The 25,790-nt window shown below is 34.3% G+C and overlaps 1 protein-coding gene across 2 annotated transcripts in view; it reads left to right on the top strand.

The window, feature by feature from the left end:
• PGAP1 (post-GPI attachment to proteins inositol deacylase 1) overlaps positions 1 to 25,790 on the top strand; it is a 71,274-nt gene that overhangs the window by 15,463 nt on the left and 30,021 nt on the right. For both annotated transcript variants that reach the window (XM_023732932.1, XM_004378181.2), the window contains exons 4-14: positions 232 to 403; positions 3,554 to 3,711; positions 7,039 to 7,091; positions 7,878 to 7,944; positions 10,372 to 10,477; positions 11,171 to 11,226; positions 13,747 to 13,830; positions 16,561 to 16,607; positions 16,997 to 17,048; positions 20,490 to 20,567; positions 23,935 to 24,010. In XM_023732932.1, the coding sequence (XP_023588700.1) occupies positions 232 to 403; positions 3,554 to 3,711; positions 7,039 to 7,091; positions 7,878 to 7,944; positions 10,372 to 10,477; positions 11,171 to 11,226; positions 13,747 to 13,830; positions 16,561 to 16,607; positions 16,997 to 17,048; positions 20,490 to 20,567; positions 23,935 to 24,010 (949 nt within the window). The remainder of the gene's footprint in view (positions 1 to 231; positions 404 to 3,553; positions 3,712 to 7,038; positions 7,092 to 7,877; positions 7,945 to 10,371; positions 10,478 to 11,170; positions 11,227 to 13,746; positions 13,831 to 16,560; positions 16,608 to 16,996; positions 17,049 to 20,489; positions 20,568 to 23,934; positions 24,011 to 25,790) is intronic.

Genomic DNA, 25,790 nt, shown 5'->3' with positions numbered 1-25,790 from the left:
ACCCTGGTATCAAAACCAATCAAGGACATTACAAGAAAATAGAAATCTATATAGGATGTGTACACTGATTATAACTATATGAAAATGTATTTCTGTACCTTAAGATGGGAGGTTATACAGTTTAATTTTTCATTTTTCTATAAAATTGGTTGTATGCAGAGAGCACTATTTAGCATTTTTGTTATGACACTAAGCCTTAGTTATGCCTTGGTGATTTTTTTTTTAAAATAGGGTCAAGAATTTGCTCCAAAAAGTGTGGCGATAATTGGTCATTCTATGGGTGGCCTTGTTGCAAGAGCATTGCTTACGCTGAAAAATTTTAAACAAGATCTGATAAATCTTCTTATTACACAAGCAACTCCTCATGTAGCTCCTGTCATGCCATTAGATCGTTTCATTACAGGTGAGTACTGTTATATAAGCGCTATCTGATCTCCCCATCGTTGCTCAGGATTAAATAAATAAATCCATGCAGCTGCTGCCTTTAGAGTGTGCTACAAATTTACCAAGCGGCCCTGGTGCACGGTGGTTAGGAGCTCAGCTGCTAACTGAAAGGTTGGTGGTTTGAACCCACCAGCGGCTCTGCAGGAGGAAACACCTGGTGATCTTTTAAAGATTATAGCCTAGGAAACCCTATGGGGCAGTTCAGCTCTGTCATGTAGGATCATTGAGTCAGAATCGACTCAACACACAGCAATAACAGATGCACCCACGTGTGAAGCAGTTCACAAAAAAAGTTTTTGTGACTTTCAGTTTAGGCTCATAATTGAAACTGCTGTTAGTTTTCTGTCCATACCATCTTAACATGGATGGCATGTTTCTTACAATCCTTAGGCCCTATAGGACTTCTTATTATACTTCAGTTTAGTTATTCTTGAGGATGATTTTGTGGCTCTTAATATATGCTTAAACTACCTACATTTTGTTAACTCTCTCAGTACTGTATTCAAAACTTATATTTTTGTAAAATAGTAGAAATATCTAGTTTTTAAATAAATAGGGTTGCTAGCACTTTATGTAAACCAAAACCAAACCCATTGCTATCGAGTTGATTCCAACTCATAGCAACTGTATACGACAGAGTAGAAGTGCCCTACAGGGTTTCCAAGAAGTAGCTTGTGGATTTGAACTGCTGACCTTTTGGTTAGCAGCCAAGCTCTTAACCCACCACACCACCAGGGCTCCTTTGATACTGTACTGCCTTATAATTGAGGTATAGTACTATGGAATAGGAAATAAAGTTATGGATAATACTATACTGTTGTGAAGAGTTTTTTGAGTGAACAGTGGGAGTTTATAATTGACATCAATCTATTCAAATAGTGATATTATCACAGAATAAGAACTAAGTGCCTTCGATCCCAACTTTTTGTTAAATAAAGTCAGGAATTACCTTCACTGCTTTTAAGAATATAAGTAGAAGAAAATGTTCTTTGTAAAGAAACAATTCTGGTTACTGCTCAGTAAATTCACACTTCTTACCCTACCAAAATTTGCATTAGATGAAAATTTTGTTTATAGTTAAATGAAAAAAAAATGTCCTAGTGACTCCAAGCAGAAGTAATTTTCGGAAGTATCCATCTTAACGTAATAACATTGCCAATTTATTTGCTGAAAGTATCTGGTCAGCCATGCTGTGAAGTTTGATTTTTCTCTTATTGCATTTAAACTTTGCCTAAATTAATCTTTTAATGACAAAAGGTATAGTATTGTTGTTTAAGTTATCTAAATATGTTGTACTACTAATAATCATAAATTACCTATAGGTTTAGAAAAAAATCAGAGGCTGAAAATCACAGTACTTACACCACAATTGAGAAACTCTATCTTTGTATTTTGTTAAATTATTTGAGGAACGAACTTTCAAGAGAGTTAGGTTGTATTTTTTTCAAAGGATAGCAATGGTCTTTATCTCTAAAAGGCTTAGGCTGAAAGTGAGTCTTAGAGTCAGGGTGCCTTGTAGTTAGCAGGCCCTTTTACCATTTATTCTGTATTTATTCTTTATTGTATTAAGCCAGAATTAGAATGAAAAAAGAACTAATTCAAGGGGTGGTGAATTTTAAGTTTTTGGGAGACAGAGACTTGTATTACCTGCAGAGGTAGATTCTCTGTTTGTACTTGGTGGAAATACTGTCCTTAAGTAGGGGGAAGGGGGCCCTGCACTGGGGTCTGCACTTGGAGGGCCTGTTTAGGCCCCACCCTTCCCCATAGGATAAGGAGTATGTGTGAGCCAAGGGCATCACCACTTAGAGCCAGTGCCTCTACTTTTAGACCATGATCCGGGTACCCAGGACTAAAGAATGTCTTGCCCATATTCCCCAAGCCCACTTCCAGGCTTTATGTGTCTGTTACCTGGATCTGTCCTCCTGAGGGCAGGGGTATTCTTCTCTAAGCTTGAGCTGTGGCCAAGAGATGGCTCTGCAGGAGGTACAGACAGATCTTCGATGTGCACACAAGGCCCTAGTGATGCAGGATGAAGTTGAGATGGGAGGAGAAGGACAGCACAGCCATGGGGCAGGGATGTGCTCTCCCTGTGCTGCCGTAATCCAATATCCAACTCTAAAGAGTCTGGGAATTCTTCATATGAACCTGACTTTCAAGGTTCTTTCAATGATATATTTGTCATGGTAGGCAGAGAAAATTATTTTTGATTTGACAGTTTGCTAGCTAGATTTTTAACTTTTAATTATTTAGACCTGTGGTATATATGCCCCATTCGTACTTTTGTCCTTGGCTCTGTGAGCGTTAGGAATGGGTCTAATGGCTGGCAATCTAAGTAAATACTGCCAAGATCTTTAATGGGGGAGTTTGCTGTTCCAGAATGTTTGAAACCCTTAATGGGATCAAATACCAGGATAAAAATAAATTAAGTTTTGAAAATCAGAAAAGAAAATGAGAACTACTCTACCCTGGCCTCAGTTTGGTTATCTTTGACACTAAAAAATTGTTTGCAAGTTCTTTCCTTTGAACTATTTGCTACACTAAATGAGTGAAACTCTAGCCCTAAGATTTTCCATTACAGCATAGTCCTAAGACTAGTATCAATGGCGTTGTTCTGGTAGATTGCATTGTAAGCACTTAAATAGTACTTCGTGTGGTGGTGGTTAGCTACAGTGGAGAACCACTCAGTCTCACAAGCAGAGACACTGCTGTGATTACGGTGGTCTATAACTCTTTAGCATAATAAGCTCTTATCTTTGTTTGAGAGAATTTTAGGGTTTTCTTTCCTTGCTACTTTGTGATCCATGAATAAGCAGTATTGTTGTGGAATATGGAGACCTGTTTGTATATGGATTTGTCAAAGCTAATAAAATTTGGGTATCTTTTTTCTTATTGATAGCTTTAGTAACTCTTAATATTTGTACTCTGATCTAATGGGGAAGGAAGAATATGTATAAATTGATTTTACTCAAAACAGGGTAAAATGTGAATAACACGTTTATAGACCATTCAGATGGCTTAAGCAGAAATTCTGTTTAATCTTATTATTATAGATATTGTTGTGGGAAATGACTACTACATTTTAATGTTTCTCTTTTTTATTCCCTACCAGATTTTTATATGACCGTAAACAACTATTGGATTTTAAATGCCCAACACATAAATTTAACCACACTTTCTGTAGCTGGAGGATTCCGAGATTACCAAGTTCGTTCAGGATTGACTTTTCTACCACAATTAAGCCATCATACCAGTGCCTTATCTGTTGTGGTAATCTTTTTTTCTATTTTTTTAACTTAAGAGTCTACTTTAAAAGTCACATGATGGACACAGTGGCACATAAAAGAAGAAATAATATGTAGCTGCTTGGAAATGACTGCTAAGTTATTATAGAACTGTTGTGTGTGTGAGAGAGAGGGAGGGAGGGAGAGGAAGAAGGAAGGAAAGAAATAAAATGAACGTAAGAAGGAAGATGGATGTGTTGGGAGGACAGAGGCATGGATAACTATCTCCATAGGAAGTAAAAAAAGATCTTAGAAACTTTGTAAAAATAACTGGTATTTTTGAGGAATAGTTATGTCTTGTCCAAAATAAGAGCCTGTCTATTGATTAGAGTTGTAAGTATAAGAAAGTGTGGACTGAAATCCAGGGTATCTGGTTATATCTAACTGGTATACTGTATATAATAGTAGTGAAATATCAAACATTTACTCCTGAATGCTAAACTTGAATGAAGGTTTACCAATTTTAAAATAAAATGATTAGCTTTGATAGTGTAAGTGTAAACAGAACCCTGACTGATTAATTTGCTAATTATTCTTCCCTGCTAGGACATCAAGTATTTGGTCTTTAACTGGAATACATAGCCTGTGTAAAGTGAGTTCAAGTTTCCTTATTTAGGACTGAACGTTGTTTCTTGTATATTTAACCTTGAAAACTTCAGTTAAGATCTTAACCTCTTAGGAATTCAACACAGTTTGACCAAGGAAAAGGAAGACACTGAGAGGAACACAAGGAAAAAAAAAGGCAATCACAGTAAATAATATAACATGTACAACCCTACAACAACAGTAAAAACAAACAGTAATTTACAAGCAGATACATAGGTAGATATGGGTGCTGAATAGGGAAAGGAATGTATATAGGAGTATACCCACATACATATATAGATTAGGGTGTGGATATTTTTACATATATATTTATATGTACAGCATGTATATTCATGCATGTAATAGAGCACAAAGGGGGCACAGTCATAGAAATTTCCTAGACACAATCAAACACCTCCAGGGACTGAGTTACTGGGACTGAGGACTGGGGACCATGGTCTCAGGGGACATCTAGGTCAATTGGCATAACATAGTTTATAAAATGTTTTACATCCTACTTTGGTGAATAGCATCTGGGGTCTTAAAAGCTTGCGAGCAGCCATCTAGGATACATCTACTGGTCTCATCCCATCTGGAGCAAAGGAGAATGAAGAAAACCAAAGACACAAGGAAATAATTAGTCCAAAGGACTAACAAACCACAGCCTCGCCCAGAAGAACTAAATGGTGCCTGACTACCACCACTGACCACTCTGACCAAGATCACAATAGAGGGTCCCAGACAGAGTGAGAGAAAAGTGCAGAACAAAATTCAAATTCACAAAAAAGTCTAGAGTTACTAGTCTGACAGAGACTGGAGGAACCCCCGAGACTATGGCCCCCAGACACTCTTCTAACTCAGAACTGAAGCCACTCCTGAAGTTCACCTTTCAGCCAAATGTTAGATATTAGACAGGCTTATAAAACAAACAGTAACACCGGTGAGGAATGTGCTTCTTAGATCAATCAAGTATATGAGACCAAATTGGCAACACCTGCCCAAAAGCAATGATGAGACGGCAGGAAGGGGCGGGAAAAACAGACAAATGGAAGTGGGGAACCCAGCGTGGAAAGGGGGAAAGTGCTGACACATTACAGGGATTTGCAACCAATGTCATGAAAGAATTTGTGTATAAATTTTTGAATGAGAAACTAATTTGCTCTGTAAACTTTCACCTAAGTACAGTACAGTACACCTAAGTACAGTAAAAAGTTTTTTTTTTAAAAGAAAAAAGATCTTAACCTCTTAACCCAGTGTACACATCATCTCCAAATATAACTTGATTTAATTTCTAAAGAGAAAATCCAGAGTGTGGTCTGCCTTTCCCTCTGCTTTTTTAGGAGATAGTGCTAGGAAGTCACTGCTTCATAGTCATTTTTCTTCATAGATACTCCTTTGCTCATTTTGTCCACTGCTGCCTTGCTTAAAATTGCTGCTTATTTTTGCATTAAACAGGTATTTGCTGATTGCTTATCATATGTAAAGCAAAAATTATTAAGCTATTCTATTATCTACCATTTTCTTATAACTGGAGGAGTTGGAATGTAACCAGAATAGATTTGAAACTCAATTGGTCAATCTCTCAAACCTCGTTATTGGCCGTATCAACCTTTCTGATGTTGAATATTTTGAGTATTATATGCTAGCATTCCTCAAATTAAATGTGGATTCTTTAGTAAACACAGATCTCTAAATCACATAAAAATTGAATATAACTTATTTTCTAGACTTGGTCTGGAGTATGATGCTGTACTGATGCCACGTTCTGCAGCTTATCTTTTAAAGAACTTTGGTCTTTTTAATCGTGTGTGTGTGCGCACGTGTGTGTGTGCGTGCGTGCGTGTGCGTGTGTATCTGATGTATTTTCCTCTTTTCTGATCCGTTTGACAATGTATTGCTTTCAAGACAGTTTGTATTTCTGTCAGATGAAAATATTTTACTTCTATGGAATTTTTTCAAAGCTGACTTATTTTACTTTTTTCAGCCCCAAAATAGTCTACAGTTTTTCGTGTATTTACATGCATATTCACTTTCAAAAAACAATTGCTATAAAATAACAATTTTTGAATGATTATCTCAAGGACAATTAAATGACAGTTACAACCATTGAGACTAGAAGAATCTTTTAAGTTAGAAACCACAGTTGTATTAGTAGGATAGGCTAAACTATTGTAATATACACCCACTTAGGTAATAGCACTTAAACGTAATAGAAGTTTACATTTTACTCATATATAACTGTCCTAGGTGATAGTTAGGTTGATGGGTGGTTTTCCCAGGGGCGATTCAGGGACACAGATATATTTATTTTGAAAAATCTCCCTAGGTTTAGATATTCTCATGTGCACCCCTGATTAAGAATTAGTAACCTATTAAGTTGTGGTTTAGTCATAACTAAAATTTCTGAAATATCTAACTTATACAGAAACTAGGATTTATACTCTTAAACTCAGTCTTTTATTAAAGTAGTTAAAAAATTTAGATATTAAGCTTCAGTAAGTATTCTGTGGATGCTTTTAAAGGGTAATTTGAGCTTGACTCAAGCAGTAAAGACATAGGTGTATGCTATTTTATGTGGGAAATATTTTAATATTTTTGGATCACTTTTTATAAGAATGATAATTTCAAAATCTCATAATATAGTGAAACTAATAATACAGGTTTCTAAATATTCTCCTTTTGGGGAATAGCATACGTGCTTTTCTTTTGATTTTTTTTTTTCTTTTAGAGTTCAGCAGTGCCTAAGACCTGGGTCTCAACAGACCACCTCTCCATAGTGTGGTAAGTTAGCATAACTTACTTTGGTGAGTTGTTGGTGGGCCTCTTTTCTCATCAATGCATTGAATGGTGTATTGCCTTTCTTAGAGCTTTGTCCATAAATACATAATGATATGGGAGAAAGATTAGCTTAGCAGCTTAAAACACTAACCTTGGTTCTTGTGCTAGTTTGACCAGGGTCCCCTTGACAACCTATAAAACATGTCCCAAGGAACCAATAGCATCAGTCTCAAATGAAGCTAGAGTTAAATATCAAAATTTTAGAGTTTGTCATAGTTGGGCAGAATCAGATGGACTTGTGGTAGAATTTTCTGAGCTCCTGGCCAATTACCCGATCTCAAGAGTTTGGTTAGAGCAGCAGTAGTTATTCTAGGCAGGAGCACATGGAAAACTTAAGTAGGAATTAGATTTACCTTAAATATAAATAAGGAAATAAGATACTAAATATGGGTCAAAAAACAGACCCTAATGCCTATCTCTATATGTTTCTGCTTAAAGATTGCATTCTGACATAGTTGAGGCATATAAAGATGGGCAGACAGTATAGTTTTACCTGGAGTAGACTAGGGATATGAAGAACAGAGGGACCCTCACAGTTCTCCTGTCAACCACCCAGAAAGACTTACTTTGCTTTATTTTTGTAGGTTTCATCTATAAGATACATGCTTAATAAGTTGATTGGTTAGATAATTTTAGTGTACAGGGTTAAAAGACTCAGTAAAGTGATACATGCTTAGATCAAAAGTATGTTTTAAGAGTTTGATTTGTAACACTTACTTTATTCTTTAGGTGTAAACAGTTGCAGTTGACTACAGTTCGAGCATTCTTTGATCTTATTGATGCTGATACTAAACAAGTATGTATTTTTAAGCTACAAATTATTTTAATAAAGTGAATTTTTTATATAGCAACGATGGATATAATACGTTTTGTTTAACTTTGGTATGAACAGAAGCTTACACTTTATATCAACTGGAATTAGTTCCAGAATAGAAATACCTTTATTTTTTTCTGTGAGTACATTGTTTTAATTGTGAGGAAAACTGTGGCAAAAGTTTTAAGTCTGTTTGAGAGAACTATATATAATAATAGAATCAAATCAAATTGCAAGACCAGTTTGTGCTTGAAATAATATTTGGTGGATTTAGGAAAACCTTTTTCTAACTAATGAAGAACCTCAGATAGATAGGTATATTCTTAAAGTGTACATGAAACTAATTTTAATAAATCAAATCATGTTTTTCCACTAACTTCTAAGATGAGAAAAGAACTCTAATACTATCATGTAAAAGTTGTAATTTTGAATGCATAAATATTTTACAGTCACATTTTAAGGAACAAATGAGAAATTTTTGATAACTATACTGCTAAGAATCAAAATATAATACTTCAGTAAAACAGTTCTGTTTAACAAACTGACTATGTATAATGGACTAGACTAAATACTAGAAAATAAAAAGTTAGGATATGATTCCTACCCTTTAAGAAGCATATAGTTTAGGAGGAGAGACAGAACATATATATAGGGAAACTATAACTCAAAACATAATTAGCCTCAAGCATGTGGTGCTAAGGAGGGAATCAGAATTAGAGAGGAATTTCTTTTCTAAGTGTTTTTTTTTTCTGTTTATTGTTGTAGGTTAAGTGAAAGTTTGTACTTCAAGTTAGAGAGGAATTGCTGATAATTATCAGCGTAAAAGTTAAAGCTGAAAATTTGAGAGTGGATGGATTGATTGCCTAGAGAGTAAGGATGGGGAGTCCTGGCTTAACTGAAGGTAGAAAAACCTATGACTTAATTGACTGCAAACAGATACGGCTGCTTTAAAAAAGAAAAAAAAATCCGAACTAGTTTAGTATTAGACTGAGTAGAAGTATAAACTTTGCTTCAATGAAGTTAAAAGTTGACTGTCCTCTACTCTAGTCACACCTTATCTAGAGAACTGTATTCTATTTTGTGTACCATATTTTAAGGGAAACATTAAGTTTATCCAGGGGAAATGATTAGGATGGTGAAGGGACTGAAAGTTTGATGAAACACCGTTGATGTATTTGAAGTTGTCTAATCTGTAGAAGAAATATTTTATATGGGTGGGATACATAACAGTCTTCAAATTTTCTCATATATCATAGTGACAGGGCGTCAGATACGTGCTCTGATGCTACATGTGCCCCGTCTTATATATCATTGTAATAAGGTGTCAGATACTTATTCTGAACAGGGCAGAACATTCTGGTAAGAATTTTAATTGGAATGTACTGTCTTGCAAAGTAACAAGTTAGAAATCTTTCAGCAAAGGATGAGTGACTTCCTCAGCGATTTGAAAAGGTTGGTAAACCTGGGTCTTCATCCAAGCTTTGTCATTATCTCCCTGTGTGGTTGCTGAGAAAATTACTTAACCCATCAGGGCTTCAGTGCTTAAACTAGAAAATTGAATGGAGTGATAGATTCCAAATGGATTTTATACATCACTAAAATTTTCTTAAAAGGGAAGGGCTGACATAAGTTGCCAACTTTTTATTTTGCTAGAACATTTAAAAAAATAAACAACCCAAAACTCACGGTCAGTTCTCATTATAATTCCATTAAAGAAAGGATATTTTGACACAGAGAGTAGGACAGAATAAAGGAGAATCGTTTCTAAGAAAGGATAGTTGGCGATTTATATTTTCTCTAGTGACCAGTGAAATCTTTGCTGTGTGATTGGCATTGGCCTGAGATTGGGAAGTAGTGTGTCAGAATCACTAGACCAGAGGATTTCTTAAGTTCTCTTCTGGTTTTGTAAGTATTTAAAATGTTTTCTTTTGAACTCTTACTTGAGAGGCACTGTTGCATAATGATTAAGAGCATGGGCTCTGGAGACAGTCTACTAGAGTTTGAATTCCAGCCCAGGCTTTTAATAACCATGTGACCTTGGGCAAGAACCTTAATTCTCTGTTTTAGTTTCTTTGTATTTAAAATACAGATTAAAAAGTTACTGTTTCCTAGAGTTCTTGTGATGGTTAAATGAGTTAATTAATACATATTGAGCACTTAGAACAATGGGTGGCCCAGAGTAAGTAAATACTGGCTTTTGTCATGATCAGTTGAAGCAAAGTTTCATTGAACTATTGTTGTTGTTAGGTGCCGTCAAGTTGATTTTTTTGCTTATGATGACCCCATGTAGAACTGCCCCGCAGGGTTTTCTTGGCTGTAATCTTTACAGAAGCAGATCACCAGGTCTTTCTCCCGTGAACTATCATAGTAGATATAAAATAATATAGAATGTATCAATATTTTTTCTAGATAACTCAAAATTCCAAGAAGAAATTGTCGGTTTTGAATCACCACTTTATAAGACACCCAGCAAAACACTTTGAGGAAAATCCAGCAATAATTTCTGATTTAACAGGTTGGTGTAATAACATGTTTTAAACTTAAGTAGAGTTCTTGATTGTTTTTAGGTAGGTTTGTTATTAGCAGGCAAAGTCTTTGAAGCTGTGATACTTCAGATATTACAGTCCTCTTAATTTTCCTATGATACGGTGCTTAGGAGTTTCTTGGTAAAGGAAGGGGAAAAGTAGAAAAACAATTTGTAAGATGTTGCTGGTAAAAATTATGTCATGAAAGTAACATGACAAATAGAGGAATTAAAAAGATAGAGATAAATGTCTATTCTGACAGTCACATGAAGAAAGTGCTATGTTATTCTTGATTCCCTTCATTTTCTCAGTCATTCTTCAATCTTCTTTTGGATTATCAGCATATCTTCTGCTGGTAAATTTTATTTTTAAATATAATCACACCTATCTAATCTACCTAATTACTTGCCTTGTTTGGGAAATAAAATATTAATTTCTGTCTGTTGATACTTCCTTAGAGATACCAAATATATTTAAAATACACTACTTGATGTGAATGCTAGCTGTTGATGAGCACATAGAGAATATCTCACTATATTTTCTGTTTTAAAGTAGGTGATGTTGAGGAAACCACTTCTTTTTAATGCTCTGCTATCTTTGAGAAATATTTCCATCAGCGTTCAAAAAAATAAAGAAATTATTTTAAAAAAATCAACTAAATAAATTAATTTCTTTTACTTTAGGGACATCTATGTGGGTTCCAGTGAAAGTGTCCAAATGGACCTATGTGGCTTACAATGTAAGTATTTTGCAAGTGGATTTTTTTTTTTTACTTTTCTTCAAAAATATTTTAGTATTTATTTTTGAAAGCTAACAGCCCTTTAAAAATATGCACATACATACCATTTACCCACTTTAAAACAATTGAACAATAATTCCTTAGTAAGTATCTATAGTTAGTACTCAGATTTCCAGTTTTATTATAATTGGCATAAATTTTTTGTTGTTTCCTGGGTTTTAGTTTGTTTAATTCAGGATCCAAGCAAGGTTCACACATTATCATTGGTTGATATATCTCTTATTCAGCCCTCTTTTAATCTATAATACTTCCTTCACTCCTTTCTTTTCCTATAATCTGTTTGTTAAAGAAATCAGGTCATTTGTCCTGTAGAGTTTCACACAGTCTGGATTTTGCTGATTGCATTCCTGTGGTGTCATTGAAAATGTTCCTATGCCCACTATTTTCCTGTGAATTACTAGTTGGATCTGGAGGCTTGATCATATTCAGGTTTATGAAGAATGCCTGGAATCAAATTCATTAGGGTATGCAAAATGATGATATGCTGATTTTATTATTCCTTCTTCATTTCTTAACTGGAATACTGTGTGTCATGGTTTGAATTATGTCCCCCAAAAAATGTGTGTATCAATTTGACTGGGCCATGATTCCCAGAATGGTATGCTTGTCCTCCGTTTCGTGATTGCAATTTTATGTTAAAGAGGATTAGGGTGGGATTGTAACACCACCTTTACCCAGGTCACATCCCTGATCCAATGTAAAGGGAGTTTCCTAGGATGTGGCCTGCACCGACTTTTACCTTACAAAAGATAAAACAAAAGGGAAGCAAGCAGAGAATGGGGGCCTCATAGCACTAAGAAAGCAGTGCCAGGAGGAGAGCGTGTCCTTTGGACCCAGGGTCCCTGCGGGAAGAAGCTCCTAATCCAGGGGAACATTGATGAGAAGGCCAACAGAGAAAGCCTTCCCCTGGAGCTGACACCCTGAATTTGGACTTTTAGCCTACTTTACTGTAAGGAAATAAACTTCTCTTTGTTAAAACCATCCACTTGTGGTATTTCTGTTACAGCAGCACTAGATGACTAAGACACTCTGTATAGAAGAAACTTTCATCTACTAAATTTGTTAAACCTGGTACAGATCATAAAGGAAAAGAATGATAATTGTTTAGATATTTGGATCTTGCCTTATATTTGTTTACTGGTTATCAAAATAGTGAGTTCGATTTACCAGTGTTGTCCATCAGTAACCAGTTAGAGGTTGGGTTATTTTTTCCAATATTACTGTGAACTCATTGATTTAAACATATTTGCGTTTCAGGCCATTGATACTAAAATTATTCTATCTTTAGCCGGTGGAAACCATCTCAAGTTTGGCTCCTTAGGTTTTTTTAATATAGTTCCTGGTTGTCTTTGATAGTTTCTTTGCTATCCAGTATAACAAGATATTTAAGCTCATTTTCTACGTTTCCTACCCCAGACCTTGAATCAGCTATTTCTGAAGCAAGGATTCCTTTTGTATGTGAACCAGTATGTTAAAACTATAATCCGGGCACTGTTGTTAGTTGTCATCCAGTAGGCTCTGACTCATGGCGACCCCGCGTATAACAGAAGGAAATGTTGCCTGGTCCTACGCCATCTTCATGATCATGATCCTTGGTATATTTGAGTCCACTGTTGTGGTTATTGTGTCAGTCCATCTCATTGAGGGCTCCTCTTGTTTTTGCTGATTCTGTACTTTACCAAACATAATATCCTTTTCTAGAGATTTCCTGATGAAATGTCCAAAGTAAGTGAGTCAAAGTCTTGCCATTCTTGCTTCCAAGGAGCATTCTGTTTGTATTCTAAGATTGATTTGTTCATTCTTTTGGCAGTCCATGGTATATTTAATATTCTTCACTATTACCACAGTTTGAATGCATTAATTCTCGTGTCTTCCTTTTTCACTAGCCAACTTTTGCATGCATACGAGGCGATTGAATAGACCATGGCTTGGGTCAGATGCACATTTGTCATCAAAACGATGTCTTTGCTTTTTAAAACTTTAAAAAGGGGTCTTTTGTAGCAGATTTGCCCAGTGTAATACATCATTTGATTTCTTGGCTGCAGCTTTCATGGATGTTGATTATTGATATGAGTAGAATGAAATTGTTGATAACTTCAGTTTCTTCTCCATTTATCGTGATGTTGCTTATCGATCCAGTTGTGAAGATTTTTGTTTTCCTCACATTCAGGTATAATCTCTTCTGAACTTCATCAGAAAAAATCTGGGTACTATAGATGCTTATTACTACTGGGTTGCCATTTCTAGGCGTTTTTCAGTGGGCAGAGCTAGGAATGTGTCGTATATAATCTCTATCTTATACCTGTATCTTTTTTCTCCTACTCCTAGAATATTGGTTCTCAACAATACCAAGAGTGATAGAATTAAAATAATTACTTATTTGCTCTTTATCTAGATTTTTCAGTGATGAAATTATCCACTCTTATGATAGTTGTATTAAGTGTTTCTCTCTTTTTTTAGGAATCTGATAAGATATATTTTACATTTCCTCTTGCAAATCATAGAAAAATCTACACTCATGTCTATTGTCAGAGCACCATGCTGGTAAGAAAATTGATATATTTTATTTAAATATAAAAGTCAACTATTTTTAATTTTTTAGATTTAACTAACATCTAGTAGATCTCACCTTCTTTAGTGATAAACTATTATTCAGTCTAGCTAACTGTAGAATATTTGTCTGGAACAGTGTTTTGATTGAAAAATATTAATCAAAATGATGTTTCCATAACTGATAATACACTATTGACTTGTACCTTTGGCTCTAATTTAAGCCTTTTACCTTTCTGCTTCAGTTTCCTTATGTTCAGGATGAAGAAATTGGATTCACATGCCTCTTTCAATTCTAACATTTTGTTAGTAACTTGAAGGAATAGGTATATTTAAGCAGAGTAGTTCTATATGAATTTAAAAAGTGAACCTGCTTTTCCATTGGCTTCCATACTGAAATTTGGAATGTTTGTTAATACCAAATACTCTCTAAGATATAGTATGTTTTTTGTTACTGTTGTCTAGACTTAGAGTTTCAGAGCAGTGAATTTGCCTGTTTCTTTTTAATGAGCACCCACTATATGCTAGGTATTGTAAGAAATGTGTTAGATGCTATAGCATATTTTTGTTATGATATTAGGAATGTTTAAGTAATAATGTCATAATTTATCTTAACTAATAGACAAAAAAATAAAATAAAAAACCCATGAGTTCATACTGATGTTCCAGATAAACTCAGGACTACAAGGTATTTTCAAAATATGGTTCTGTTGGATCTTAGAGTCTTATCTGTTTTTAAGACCTTATGTATATGTTTTGAGGCCTCCTCTGGTTGGAGTTGGAAATTTCTTTCAAATAAAGACACCCTTAAAATTTTCTTAATGTGGACACTTCAGATTTTATTGTGAATATAATCTGTTTCATCAGCAGCTCATCCTTGAAATTCCTAAAAATGGGTTAATATTGAACGTAAACATTATGGAAATATTTACATTCGACGGAATTTCAGATGTACTTTCTTCCTGTATATACAATGTAACTTCCCAGGTTCTCTCTCCTTTTTGTTTAAATAACTTTCCTTTTTGTTTGAACAATCATATATAAAAGAATGAGTAGGCCATTTGACAATGACAAACTTTCTTTGATGTTTATTCACAGATTAAATATTAATTATATATAGGACTTAGTGAAGTATACAAAAGATCCCACCCCCAGGGTGCATATACTTTAGTAGGATATTTTGCTGTGACCTTTCGTTGAAGAGCCTCTCCCGGTTAATCTCAATTTCCTTTACTCAAGAAGAGGCTACTCCTTTCTTGATTAATGAGTGTACATCTGGTCTGTCTTTTCTTTTTAGTTTCCTTAATGTCCAGCACTATTTTAAGCTTGTATATTAGTGTGTTACTCAGGTGTTTGCTTTAGCTTTCCCTAATATGGCTGTCTTTATGGAGCCCTCTCTAGTTGTGTATCATACGTTAATATTTTTTAAAGTTCTAAGAGTAGAAGAATTTTGTTGTGTTCAGGTAACTGTTTAAGAAAGTGTGGCAGTTTTGAGTTTTACTGTAGACAAAATTATTTTGAGATCGATAAATTTTATGTTAAGTAGCATTTTCTTTCCTGTATACTCCAGGAGTTAGTCAACACCCGGTAATTCCTGAGTAACTTCTTAGAAGCCTATCAGTATGTTTTTGTAATTCGTTAGGAGTTTTTCTGGATGACCTGAAATTTTTCCTTTAACACCTAGATTACATCAGCATGATGTTTTAGGGTGGGTTTTAATAATACTTTATCTCTTTAATCCATTAATGAATGAGAACAATAGAATTCCCTCTGCTGAAGTAATTAGTGTAGGTCGTTGGCAATTTTCATGATAAGGGCTGCCTTTAAGAGTAGGCTCCCTTGGTAACTGCAAAAACCCATTACCAAAAGTGATTTGAATCTTTAGAGCCTGCTAGGTTTACTTTACCTAGGCTATGCAGATCTGTTTTGTTGCCTTGTCATATTATTGCTCTGGTACACACAGATAACTGATAATAGGAGTCACACAAATGTTTTGCTACCAGTGGAGAACAGAGAAAATACCACATTGTTTTTGGTTTGTTTCCTATCCGCTGTCTTTTCTTTATTCTTGCAAAAATGTCTTCATATTGTATTAAGATCCATGAGGGCAGAGACTGTGTCTGTCCAGTTCATTATTGTCTCTGAGGGCTTAGCATAATTCCTTGGCCCCTAGAGTGGACTATATAAATACTAGTTGAATGAAAGGATTAATTTCTTCATTGTCTATCTATAGTTCTAAGGAAAATTTTATGTAGCTATCTGAGAAGTTCTTCTCATCCTCTGGTAGGATTTCTCATTTGCTCTGGTAGTATTTCAGTAGTTTGATCATCTGATCTCAGAACATTTCTCTTACTACTTCCTTAAAATTTGGAGTGAAGATCTTAGGTCATAGTACCCTCAAATGGCTGAACCTAAGTACAGAATATTGTTAAAATACCATAAACATCTTTCAAGTATTTCCTCTCTGGAGAGATGAAGTAATATCTAGCTTTAATCTTGAGCCCTTGGAATCGTGCTCTAGGTTACCTGCTTATCTATCTGTGTTGAATTCAACTTCTTTGTTTACTTTTGACCCATTTGACTTTTGAGAACTTGGATGTTTCTAAATAACAAGTTATTGTTTTATGTTTCCAGTGCTCCTACTCACCCTATCATGTAACAGTAAAATGTTGAAAATTTATATTGTATACTACTAGTGTGTTTTATTTTGTTATTAATTAACAGGATACAAATAGTTGGATTTTTGGATGCATAAACAGTACTTCTATGTGGTAAGTATTTCAAACCTTAGACCCTTCATTGTTCATTTTTCTCAACACAAACCAAATACTCAAAAATCATACTTTCAGAATGGCTTCATACAGTCGTATATTAATTTTGCTGATATACTAAATTATGGTATTGATTTTAAAATGAAAAATAAATTAACATAGCAGTGATTTTGCAAACATTAAAACTGGTTATGGGGAAAAACAAATTTTTATTGCCATAACCAGTAATATACAGTGGGACTGCATGAACAATATATATTGGATTAGATTTCAACTCATTATAACTGATAGGTCTCTAGATGATTTCTCTTTCCTCTGAAGCTTATTTATAATTTACAACACTTTAATATATTTGTCTTTTAATTGTCTTTTTATATATTATTTCAAAGCCGGCAAGGGGTTGATTTATCATGGAAAGCTGAACTGCTGCCAACAATTAAGGTAAATTATGGCTTTAGAATTTTAATATCCAAGGTGAAAAGGTACTTGAACATACAGGCATTTCAGAATATGCTGTTTTATTAATTCATCTAGGTATTCAGTATATCTGAGATTTGCTAACCTACATTTTAGAAATACTTTCTCTAGAAATACATTTGATGAAAAATAGCATACAATTATTCTTATTTTCAGAGACAAAAATTATAATACAATAATACTTTGAATACAGTTAAATCTCTGGATGTTAAAGCATCATGTCAAAAAGGTGGATGGATTTTTTAAATTAAATTTGAGGATATGTTTGGAATGGTCTGTTTTAAAATATAAGCTGGAGAATATAACTCAGAATTCATTTTGGGAGGGAGGGACTGCAGTAGGGAAGTGCGCATCTCAAAGAGAAATGTAGTCATTTTCTACATCAGCTTAAGTTTCCTTAAGCAATTCTGGCTGGTCAGCTGGTCTTTTTATGAAAGACTGGTTTGCATATTATCAAAATCTGTTGTTGAAAAACCAAAATAATTTTAAAATTTGATTTAAAAAAAAAATCTTAAAAAAATGTTCTAATTTCCAAATTGTATTTATTATAACTACCATCATATGCCAGTATTGATAGTTTTCAGTTTTCAAGTAAATCTGTACTTTAAAAATAAAATATATCTCCATAATGAATACTAGACTCATAGACTTGAAAGTGAAATTGTCTTGCTGGTCCAGCCTCTTACTCCAATTCTGTTGGTTATTTGTGATCATAAATATTTATTTTTGTTCGTATATATAGTCAACTCTCAATTAAACATATTAACGAGGAGGAATGATGACAGAATGAATAATTGCAAGTCATTTACCCCTGACTTTGGAATGGTTGCAATTTTTCTTTCTGTCACGTTGCTCAATCTTACTTGTACATATTCATTCATGCAACTTTGTACTTATGAAACAAATATAGTAGGGAAGTGATTTGACTCATATGAACATTTATAAGGTCTCTCACTGGTTTTATCTTAGCCTTCCAGGCAGAGCAAAACAAACAAAACTATTGGGATATACTTACTGATCTGCTACTCATAATATATATTAAATATTTCCTTGAATTTCCAGTTTAGTTATAGGAGTGCTGGTGGTGCTGTGGTTAAGTGCTCAGCTGCTAACCAGAACGTTGGAGGTTCGAACCTACCAGCTGCTCTGAGGGAGAAAGATGTGACAGTCTGCTTCCATAAAGAGTACAGCCTTGGAAATCCTGTGAGGCAGTTCTACTCTGTCCTGTAGGGTCATTATGAGTTGGAATCAACTCAGTGGCAACAGGTTTGGTTTTTTGTTTGTTTATCTAGCCTATAATTTAAGAGCTAATTTGCAATAAATGATTAAAACCCTGTCAATGATGAACATAATTAATATAAAAAAAAAACCCAAACCCGTTGCCGTTGAGTGGATTCTGACTCATAGCAACCCTGTTTACCACAATTAAAAAAAACACCAAAAACCTGTTAAAATGTATTTTGCTCCTGTTTTTAAAAAGGTAGTCCTCAAATCATAAAATCTTTATTTAAAAAAACTCCAAAGATTAAACAATGTATTCATCTAGCTCTGGGCCCCTCTGTTGTCTGCTGTGAGTATAAGAAACAGCTGGCTGAACAGCACGAGAACAAGCTATTCCAGCTGCTTACTTTTTATAGTGAATGCTGGGAGACGTTAGCAAACAAGGATTAGAATATTCCATAATTTTAAGTGTTCTCGGCTGAAGAGAATTGTAACTATTAGATGTAAATAAAATTTTCCATTTTTAATTAAAATCAAAATTATATGTAATTTGTGTTAGCCATTTATAAAAGGCTCACAAAATTATTTGGGCCTGAAATTGAAGAAAAAGGAAAGATTAATGTGAAAAAAAACTGTGGGGTTTTTTTTTTCATAGTAATAATGTGTCAACAAAAGTAATGTCAGATGATGAGAATCATATTATTTTCAAGCATCTCTGCTGACTAAACTGTTAATAAATAAATGGAAACCTCCAGCAAAATACTTTGAAATCTGGCACTTTCCATTCTTGAGAATAAATATTCAGAAGCTAGGAGAGTAGAGAGCTAAACAGAGTATCTAACTTCTTCCTAATTAATTTATCTTTCATATTATCTACTGTCTATATGGTTAGTCTCACTTGCCTCCAGCTGTGGTATGCCTGGCTTTTTAAGGCCCTTTAATTAAATTAGAATTTATAAGTCTATAGCAGAGTCTTTGATAAGTATGACTAATGTGAAGCCCAGGAATTTATTTCTAACAAGTACTCCCTAGCGAGTCTAGCGCAGGTTGTAAGGGGACCACTCATTGAGAGGTCTTTGACTTCAGCACCTCTGTCCTACCTGCCCACATTGGTGCGTCTGAAGAATGGAAAAAGGGAAGTGTCTGCAAAAAAATGTCTGGGGCCCTGGTGGCACAGTGGATAAGCGTTTGGGTGCTGACCAAAAAGGTCGGCAGTTCGAATCTACCAGCCACTCCTTGGAAACCCTGCCGGGCAGTTCTACTCTATCCTATAGGGTCACTATAAGCTAGAGTCAATTAGTGCAACCGTATTGTTAGAACACATACAACATATAACTACTTCCACCCCCATTTCTACTTCCATAAAAAACTAGATTAAAAACTGGATTTGGTAGCTTGACTTTATATTAAATAGACCAGTCTCTTATCTATTCATTCCTTAAGATATGGCCTATAGTATCTGGTCTTAATTTTGAGAAGAGAATGGTTCATTTAGTGAAGTGGGCCCTGGTGGCACAGTGGTTAAGAACTTCGCTGCTAACCGAAAGGTCAGCAGTTCGAACTCACCAGATGCTCCTTGGAAACCCTGTGGCGCAGTTCTACTCTATCCTTTGGGGTCAGTAGGAGTAGGGATTGGCTTGATGGCAAGAGGTTTGGTTTTTTTTTTTTTTAATTAGCTCTATTGTGTCTCTGTGTCATTCACTAAACAGATTACAGGGATGATGTTAGTATACATCATTAGCTAGCAGCTCCGTACTACTTGGATTGTATCAGGATTAGTTGAGGTTAAATTGTGACTGTTCCAGCATATTTAACATCCATTCATTCATCAGCTGAGGGTTGTTTTTCATATATTACCAAAATATAGAACTAATACTGTACCATTATACATAAAAGATAGCCAAATTACAAAAATCTGGCAATAATGGTTTGAAATAGTTAAATTCAGTGTTAAATGTCATTCATTTTACAGGTCAAGGAATACATTTGGCAGTCCATGTTTAACATAATTATTAGGATTTTGACTTTCAGGAGGGTTATTAACCTAGATATGTAAACATGAACATTTTATGAAGTAAATGCAGTTTGAAATATCAAGTAAGAAATAAGTGTTTGTAATTTATCTTTCTTTTAACATGCATTAAAAGAAATAAACATAAGCTTTTTATCTTTGTCTTTTTTTAGTCTCTGACATTAAGGCTCCAAGACTATCCATCTTTGTCTCATCTCGTTGTTTATGTACCATCTGTTCATGGAAGTAAGGTAACAAATGGATTAATGCTGTTACCAGAATGTTTTGGGGATATACATGCTAAATTTTAAAGTTATTTTTTAAAGAATTCTTCTGAATAAGGCTTATCTAAAATAATGGCCAGTTTGATGAGCCACCTAAGGCTGTTAAATCATTAGAGTCATCTACTCTAACTTGAACTAAGCAGAATAAACCCAAGTCCCCTTGTTCCAAGCGGGAGCTAGTTCCACTTTATCAGTCTTTCAAAAGCAGTTAATTATTGGGTACCCTTTTATATATAAGATTGCGTGCCAGGAATTATAGGAGGCACACAAATGAGGAAAGACACAGACCCCGTCCTCAGAAAGCTACATACTGTTGGACAAGGCGAGGAAGAATATGTTTGGCTGGGGAGAGAATGAGAATAAAAGAGGTACCAAAAAATACATAGTACAAGTCAGAATATTGCAAGTGCATGAAAGAGTAAAAGGGGAAGATTATCTCTGATTGATAGAATCTAGAAAGGATTTATAATGAGGTGCTATTTGAAATGGCCTTAAAGGATAGTTAGGATTTTGACAGGTGGAATGAACATACTAGACCTGTGCTGTTCAATACAGGCACATATGGCTATTTAGATTTGAATTAATAAAAATTAAATAAAATTTAAAATTCAGCTCCTCAGTTGCACTAGCCACATTCCAAGTGCTGAACAGCATCATCACAGAAAGTTCTAATGGCACTGTTCTGAAAGCATTGTTCAGACAGAGGCTCAGTGAAAGCAAAGCATGGACGTGGGAAAGCATGGGATGTGTTTGGCAAACAGTGAGTAAACGAATAGTAATTTTGAAAGGATAGGCACCATGGGTAGAATAGTAGTGGATGAAAAGTCTGGAAAAGTAATTTATGGCCATATGTGAGGGCCATTATTGGAGGATTGAGGACTTTATAGAATTCAAGAGTCAGTAGGTCGGTGTAAGGTTTCTCACCATAGTAGTAATGGTATCAGAGCTATGTATTATGAAAGATTAATCTTTGGTGTAGGATGGGTCAGAAGTGGGGAGATTAGGCACTTCATAAGGGGTTATTCAGTCTTGTGCTAGGGAAGTAGGAGTAGAAATAAAAAGATGGTGATTTGGGGAGAAGGAAGAAGATTGAAGTAAAAGGAGCTCTGCATCCTCCCCTTTCCTCATTTCGCCTTTGAGATCCAGTCTGTGTCCCCTCTTTTGCTTTTCCAACTCCTCCAATAACCTTTTACTCCCATGATACTTTGTTTATAACTTCTTTGAAGAACTTATTACATTGAATTGTAATTTATTTGTGAATGTCTCTATTGCTATCACCGTATTGTGAACTGTTTGAGAGGAAGGACCAGATATGTTTTATTCTATTTTGCATTCTCAGCTTTCAGTGGCTACCACATAAATGCTCAAAAAATGTTTCTTGAATGAGAAAATTGACTGAGATTGGTTGCCAAAATTATTAGGAAAATTCAAAAGAAATAGGGAAAGGAAAAGCAGGATGTAGTTGAGAATCATCTCAAAGACCTAGTCTCACAAGTGCCTTATAATGGATTCATTGTTTTGTTTTGCTTAGCTCAAGTGAGAGGTAATTCAGCATCTTCAATACTAAAAGCTCTCTTTAAGGGTTTTCTGTCAGGTAAGTTGACTTTGAATGAATCTAACATCTTTCCAAAAATTGGAAAGCTCCTCTTTGTTATTACAAGAAATTAATGAGCTTTTCTGCAAGTAGTACTCTTAGCAGCCTAATAAATATGTAATGTCTTAATGCTCTTTGGAAAGTAACACTGCTGACTCTACTGCTGTGCAACCCTATCTCACTAGAATGACAACATAGGCCTTTTCATGTCTATGTTACAGCGTATCATCAAAAGGGTATATATATTCAAATGGGCAGTTAGAAAAAATTTGAGTCAACTGATATCTTAATATATTTTTAGAAATGCAAATATGGAATTATCTGCATTTTTTTTTTTTTTTCATGACAACAGAATAATTACACCCATTAGAAATTTACCTCAGATGTTTTAGGGAAAGATCTTTGAATTCTTTCTTGTTTAAGAGTTTATTCCATCGTGCAAAACTAAAGACACAGCCCAAAGTTTAAAGCAATAATAAAAATTCTGTTATGTTAAACACCTGTGCAAAATGATTTAAAACTGATTTTAAAAATTGCTTCCATGACTCAGGCAGTGGCTCACCCCACAGTACTTGTAAAAATATAATGAATAATCCTGTTCAGTAAATAATCTCTTTAATCTTTTAACAGCTGTTCTCTGCAATGAAAATATCTGTGCTCTTTTCCCTGTATGCAAAGAAGGAGAAATAGAAGCAAAGCCCCTTAACAAGTTTTTCCTTTTTTTCCCATGTGTGTACTACAGTCTAATAGCAGTTACTGATGTGTTTTTCACTTTCAAAAAGAATCAAAAATCCACCTAAGAGGCAAGCAAGCAACACTGCTTCAAAAACATCCAAGGAGTAGTTAGCAGAAAAACCTAGGATAGAGCCAACTGGCTTCCTGCTTTCTGTGGGCAGCAAACTTGCTAATCAGAGTTAGGCATCAGATTAATTTCTTTGGCTCTTTTAGATAAAAATAAATTGGTTGTATTATAGATACTATTTTAATAAGATTATACATTTTCCAGAAAGATTCTTACTGCAGACAGCTGAGAGCAAAGGTTATTATTATTATTATTATTGGAAATATTATTAGAAAAGAAATATTATTACAAAAAATTATAATGGTGCAGGTGTCACATTATAGCTTTGCTTTTTTGAGATAGCATTTTTTTCTTGCTTCATAAATAGTAAATGTTTTTTCAGTTTATAATAATCACTATTTAACCTGAGATAATCTACACAAATAACATTAACCATCTGTAGATGAATTGCAGTAGGTTTCCAAAAACCTTTTGGAGTCTAATTAGACTGTAGATACTTAATGAATGTGGGATCTTTAAAAAAGATATATAATAAATTCACATTTTCCTTTTGCTTATGAAAGTATTCAGAGATATAGTATCTAAGTCTTTAATTCATTATAAATTATCCTTCACCCTTAATGCTTTGATCCGTCCTCCAATGTCCCTACGAACACTTATAAGAAAACATTTCTATGAATCTGTTGTTAATATAAATAATGCTTTAATAACTTATCTAGTAAGTTAAATAAAACTTGTTTATCAAGTTTTCTCAATTTAGTATCTCTTCTTGAGGAATTCTTGCCATCTAAGTGTAGCCAGAATTATAGTATGCTAGATGCTACTTGTTCCAAAACTGACCTTTGTAGACCTTTATTTTTCAGTCAAACATTCAGTGAAAATATTTTACTATAAAACTAATTCTATTTTTTCTAATAAATCAATGTTTTATATTTCAGTTTGTTGTAGACTGTGAGTTCTTTAAAAAAGAGATGAGATCCATACAGCTTCCTGTAACTCATCTTTTCTCCTTTGGTAAGTACTTTATTTTCAGAAATACTAAGAATTGCTTTTATTTTTAACAGAATGCTGATTTAGTTTGCCAGTTAGTTTCAATAAAACAGAGCCTTGTAAGATTAAATATTGTTGTGTAGTTCTTAGATTAACATATAATGTAGTTGAGTGGTTTAATTCTCATTCGGAACTGAGTCAGCAGTCATCTTCTGAGAAGACAACTTTAAAAGAAATTTCTCCATAATTATACATTTACAGGTAGTCAAGTGTGTGTGTATGTGTGTTTTCATATGAATTTATACTAAGTATTTGTTCATTTTATAAAATGTTTATTATAGGGTACAAATTGCTATCTGCCCTATGAAGGTTTCAAGATTTCTCTAAATATTTTTTAAACTTTATTTTGAAATAATTTTAGATTTACAGAGAAGTTACAAAATGAGTAGAGTTCTTTTAGTGTTTGCATCTTACATAAACATAATACAGTTTTCAAAACTTAGAAATTAACATTGTTATACTGTTAACCGAAGTTTTCATCAGTTTTTCCCCTAATGTCCTTTTTCTCCAGGCACCCACATGGCACTTAGTTGTCATGTCTCCTTAGTGTCCCCTGATCTATGACAGTTCCTCAATCTTTGCTTGTCTTTCATGACTTTGATACCTTTGAAGAGTATTGGTCAGTTATTTTTAAGAAGGTCCTTCAATTTGGATTTGCCTAATGCTTTCTTATAATGAGATCGAGGTTATGCATTTTTGGCAAGAATACCACAGAAGTGATGTGTATGTATCAGAGGACACTGATGTCACTATGTCTAATTACTGGTGATGTTAACCTTGATCACTTGGTTAAGGTAGTGTCCGCCAGCTTTCTCCAGTGTAAAGTTATTGTTTTTGCTTTTGTAGTTAATAAATATCTTGGGGGAGATACTTTTGAGAGTGTGCCGATATCCTGTTTCTGTCAAAATAACCCACTAATTTTACCGTTGGTTGGTTAGTCTAGTCTAGCCGTTGTCACTGTGGTTTTTAATGGTCATCTGTATTTCCCTCATTTCTTCTTCATTTATTAATTTTTCATAAGGGAGAGTTGTCTCTCCCCCATTTATTTGTTTATTCAATTTTATTTATGTCAGTATAGACTCATGGATATTTATTTTATTCATTGGGTTATAATCTAGTACTCTCGTGTTTGTTTCTGTAAGTTGTTTCATCTTTGGATATTGGGGGTTCTTTCAGGTGGCTTCTGTGCCCCTTGGCATATCCCTATCCTTTAAATATATATATATTTTATATTCCATTTGTGAAAAAATCAGTGACAACTCTGAATCACCTATGTCATTAAACATAGCAAGTTTGTAAAATAAAAGATCTACCAAGAAAGCATACCTTTCTGAAACTAGAACTATGTACTTCATTTTTTTAAACCCATAGATGTGGTTGAAAAGTCATTATAAATGTATTTTGTCTAGAGTTTATTGTGGAACTCATTCCTTCATATCGGAAGCTAAAATTGGTACACTAGTTTTTGGTTTTTTTTTTAAGTTTTGGTGGGTTTTTTTTTTTTTTAATTGTATTTTAGGTGAAGGTTTACTGAACAAATTGTTTCTCACCAGTCAGTACACATGTTGTTTTATGACATTGGTTAACAACCCCACAATATGTCAACCCTCTCCCTTCTCGACCTTTTTTTTGGCGAAAATATACATAGCCAAAGATACACCATTTCAAAAATTTCTACATGCACAGTTCAGTGACATCGATTACGTTCTTCCAGTTGTGCTGCTATTCTCACTTTAGATGAAGG

This window comes from Trichechus manatus, unplaced genomic scaffold (genome assembly GCF_000243295.1).
Source record: "Trichechus manatus latirostris isolate Lorelei unplaced genomic scaffold, TriManLat1.0 scaffold00056, whole genome shotgun sequence".
Taxonomy (NCBI): Eukaryota; Metazoa; Chordata; class Mammalia; order Sirenia; family Trichechidae; genus Trichechus; species Trichechus manatus.
Note: the sequence above shows the minus strand (reverse complement) of the source record. Positions and strands in the feature narration are given on the sequence as shown.